The sequence below is a fragment of the Jaculus jaculus genome, chromosome 3 (genome assembly GCF_020740685.1).
Source record: "Jaculus jaculus isolate mJacJac1 chromosome 3, mJacJac1.mat.Y.cur, whole genome shotgun sequence".
NCBI lineage: Eukaryota > Metazoa > Chordata > Mammalia > Rodentia > Dipodidae > Jaculus > Jaculus jaculus.
The window spans coordinates 73,632,317-73,636,846 of record NC_059104.1 but is presented as its reverse complement, the minus strand read 5'-3'; the positions used below and the strand labels follow the sequence as shown (position 1 = coordinate 73,636,846).

Genomic DNA, 4,530 nt, shown 5'->3' with positions numbered 1-4,530 from the left:
CTGATCATCTACTAAGAACATTTCTCACTGCAAACTACCTGTGAATTCAATGATCTGTAAGGTGATGGCCTAATGAGAGCATTATCCATTGTAAACTAACAATGAGTTCTTAGTTGTATAAGGTGATTGTCTGCTAAGAACTTTTCCCATTGTAAACCAACACAGAATTCATAGTTCTCTAAGCTAATAGCCTGTGAAGAAATTTCCCTTTGTAAACTAACAGTGAACTCAAAGTACTCTAAACTGATCATCTACTAAGAATATTTCCATTGTAACCTACAATATATTCATAGTCCTATAAGGAAGTTGATGCAAAGAGCGTTTTCCATTGAAAACTAACAGTGAATTCTTAGTCCTATAGGCTGATTGTCTACTAAAAACATTTCCTATTTTATTTTATTTTATTTTTATTTTTTGCTTTCCATATTTTATTTAAAAAAAATACAGAATGGATCAAAAAGAATCAAGGATATAGGTGCCAGACACCGGCCAAGAGGGTAGCAAGCAAATATACCTCAGCAACACGAGGGACTTCATCATGCCTTATTTTAAAGGCTATCCCTAACACAGCTAGCTCAGTTTTTCACTGACTTAGCTGCTTATAACCCACAACCATTGCCCCACAAGGCAGCAGCTAAAGGACCCCATGTTCACAAAGGCTTTTCTTTACAGCAGTACTCTTGGCCAAAAGGACTGCCATATGGTTTCATTCACTGTCCAATGCAGACTACCTTCATGGTGTTGTGAAAACTGTTTTCATTCTTATTAAAATGTAGCCACTTGAGCACAAACCATATATTTTTATAATGATTGGTAAATAATCTGACCCCAACCCCTTACATGCAACTGAAAAATAGGTTAGGGACTGAACATTGTGAACTTGCTACTGCTGGCTTTACCGACCATTAAATGAGTTAGTTAATTGTCACTAAATTTACATATTAAGGAAATTATATATAGAATACTGCAAAAATACAGTAAAAAGACTGAAGTTTGCCCCTTTCTGCTCAGGAAGTCCCTTCACTCCCAAGCTATTTCATAGTATCTTGACCTTTCATCGTATAACGTTCTATAATAAACTACTGTTTCTCCTCTTTCTGATCTTCCTTTTGTTCACCACTGCCAGAACTTCCAGACCCTTCTCGTTCAGATGCCATCTTTTTATATGCCATTTCTAAGAGCTTCAATGATGCCTGCTGAAGGGATGATGCTGCCTGCCTAATGTTTTCTCCTATTTCATTGTCTTTTTGAGCCAGGAGATTCATCATTGTGGAAATCTCTTTTAGCTTGTTGCACTCATCAGTAGGCAACTGGTCTTTGAATTCTTCCATCTTCATTTCTGTGTCATGAATAATTCCTTCAGCCATATTAACTGCTTCAACTCGTTCCTTCTTTCTTCTATCTTCTTCAGCATACTTTTCTGCATTTTTAACCATATTTTCAATATCATCTTTGCTTAGTCCACCAGAAGACTGGATTACAATCTGTTGTTCACATCCCGTGCCCTTATCTTTAGCAGAAACATGTACAATCCCATTGGCATCAATATCAAATGTAACTTCAATCTGAGGGACTCCACAAGGGGCTGGGGGAATTCCAATCAAAGTAAACTGTCCAAGAAGTTTGTTGTCTCCAGCCATCTCTCTCTCACCCAGACACACCTTAATTTCTACTTGAGTCTGTCCATCAGCTGCAGTAGAAAATATCTGGCTCTTTTTGGTTGGAATAGTGGTGTTCCTGTTAATAAGCTTGGTAAACACACCTCCCAGAGTCTCAATACCCAGAGACAGTGGAGTGACATCTAACAGCAGAACATCTGTGATATCACCAGCCAACACGCCTCCCTGAATGGCAGCTCCAATGGCTACAGCCTCATCAGGATTAACAGCTTTACTTGGTGCTCTGCCAAAAAGTTCTTGCACAGTCTGTTGAACCTTGGGCATCCTTGTCATGCCACCAACAAGAATCACTTCTCCAATGTCACTCTTGCTGACTTCTGCATCTTGCATAGCTTTCTGACATGGAGCAATAGTCCTGTTGATTAAATCAGTAACAATACCTTCAAACTGAGATCTAGTCAGCTTCATATTCAAATGTTTGGGTCCAGAAGCATCCATTGTAAGATACGGCAAGTTGATATCAGTCTGTGCAGATGAGGAGAGTTTGCATTTAGCCTTCTCAGCAGCTTCCTGCACCCTCTGCAGGGCCATGTTGTCTTTGGTCAAATCAACCCCTGTCTCTCTCTTGAATTCCTTCACAATGTGCCGTAATAAGGCTTGGTCAAAGTCTTCACCGCCTAAGAAAGTGTCCCCATTTGTGGATTTCACCTCAAACACACCTTTCTGAATTTCCAGGATAGAAATATAAAAAGTTCCACCACCTAAATCATACACAGCAATAATCTTATCTTCAGATTTGTCTAGACCGTAGGTGAGAGCAGCAGCTGTGGGTTCATTAATAACCCGAAGTACATTCAGTCCAGATATTTGACCAGCATCCTTAGTGGCCTGTCTCTGTGAGTCATTGAAATAAGCAGGAACTGTTATCACAGCATTTTTTGCTGTGTGTCCCAAGTAATTTTCTGCAGTCTCCTTCATCTTCATCAACACAAATGCTCCAATCTGACTTGGAGAATAGAGTTTTCCATGAGCTTCAACCCATGCATCACCACTGGAGGCACGAACAATTTTAAATGGAACGTTCTTAATGTCTTTCTGTATTTCAGGGTCATCATAACCGTGGCCAATGAGACGCTTAGTAGCATAGAATGTATTATTTGGGTTGGTGACAGCCTGTCGCTTTGCTGGCATGCCAACAAGCCGTTCTCCATCTGCTGTAAAGGCAACAACAGAAGGGGTGGTTCTGGCACCTTTGGCATTCTCCAGCACCTTTGCTTGTTTGCCCTCCATAACTGCAACACAGGAGTTCGTAGTACCCAAGTCAATACCAACAACTGCACCCTTGATTGCTTCTGATGCATAATCCCTCCTTGAAACAAATCTAAATGCCTCATGACTAAGGCCATTCCAGCCATCCTGATGACGGGCGGCCATGGGGCTCTGGGACCCGGCAGCGCCCAAGAGCCGGGCGGCTGCAGCACAACTGGCGCTTATCATGGCGGCTGGGAAGAGAGAGGACGAGACAGCAGACAGGCACTACGCAGGGCTGGAGCTCACATTTCCTATTTTAAACGAACAGAGGCTTCATAGTTCTCTAAGCTGAGTGTCTGGTAAGGACATTTCTTATTGCAAACTAACAATTAATTCAAAGTACTATAATTGGATCATTTACTCAGAACACTTCTTATTATAAACTAACCCACAATTCAATGATCCACAAGCACATTGTCTACTAAGAACATTTCCCATTGTAAATGAACAGAGAATTCATAGTTCTCTAAGGTGATATTCTGGTGAGAACATTTTCAATTGCCAACTACTAAAACCATTTTCTATTTTAAATTACAGTGAATTCAATGACCTATAAGCTGATTGTCTACTAAGAACATTTCCCAAGGTAAACTAACAGTGAATTGAAAGTTCCATTAGATGATAGTCTTCCATGAATGTTTTCCATTGCAAACTTACAGTGAATTCAATGATCTATATGCTTATTGTCTACCAAGAACATTTTCCATTGTAATCTAACAGAGAATTCATAGTTCTATAAGCTGATTGTTTGAGAATAACATTTCCTATTGTTAACTAACAGATAATTCACAGTTGTATGAGCTGATTGTGTTTATGAACATTTCCCATTGCAAACTAACAGGGAATTCAATGATCTATAAGCTGATTGTCTACTATGATCATTTCCCACGGTAACCTAACAGAGAATTCATAGTTCTATTACATGAGTGTCTGACAAGAACATTTCCCATTGTTAATAACAGTAAATTCAAAGTTGTATTTACTGATTGTGTTTATGAACATTACCCATTGCAACTAACAGGGATTTCAAAGGTCTCTAAGTTGATTGCCTACTAAGAACATTTCCCATTGTAACCTAACAGAGAATTCATAGTTCTGTGAGGTGAGTGTCTGAAAAGAACATATCCCATTGTTAACTAACAGTAAATTCAATGTTGCATAAGTTCATTGTGTTTATGAACATTTCCCGTTGCAAAATAGCAGGTAATTCAATGATCTAAAAGCTGAATGTCTACTATGATCATTTGCCATTGTAAACTACCATAGAATTCATAGTTCTATAAGCTGATTGATTGTCTGATAAGAACATTTCCCATTGTAAACTAACATGGAATTCAAAGTTGTATAAGCTGATTGTGTTTATAAACATTTCCTATTGGAAGATAACAGGGAATACAATGATCTTTAAGCTGATTGACTACTAAGAACATTTCTCATTGTAAATTAAGAGTTAATTCCATTATCTATAAGCTGATTGTCTACTAAGATCATTTACTACGGAATCCTAACATAGAATTCATAGTTCTGTAAGGTGATTATCTGATAAGAACATTTCCCATTGTAAAGTAACAGAGAATTCATAGTTCTATAAGCTGATTGT

The 4,530-nt window shown here is 38.6% G+C and overlaps 1 protein-coding gene across 1 annotated transcript; it reads right to left on the bottom strand.

Annotated features, from left to right (window-relative positions):
- Positions 1-442: 442 nt before the first annotated feature.
- LOC123459575 (stress-70 protein, mitochondrial-like) lies at positions 443-3,116 on the bottom strand. The gene has a single exon (XM_045146614.1). It carries the CDS (start codon positions 3,114-3,116, stop codon positions 1,080-1,082), a length of 2,037 nt encoding a protein of 678 aa, XP_045002549.1. The 3' UTR covers positions 443-1,079.
- Between the last annotated feature and the right edge of the window lie 1,414 nt (positions 3,117-4,530).

Coding starts and splice junctions, on each gene's coding strand:
- LOC123459575 (XM_045146614.1), bottom strand. CDS start 3,116: ATGATAAGCGCCAGTTGTGCTGCAGCCGCCCGGCTCTTGGGCGCTGCC.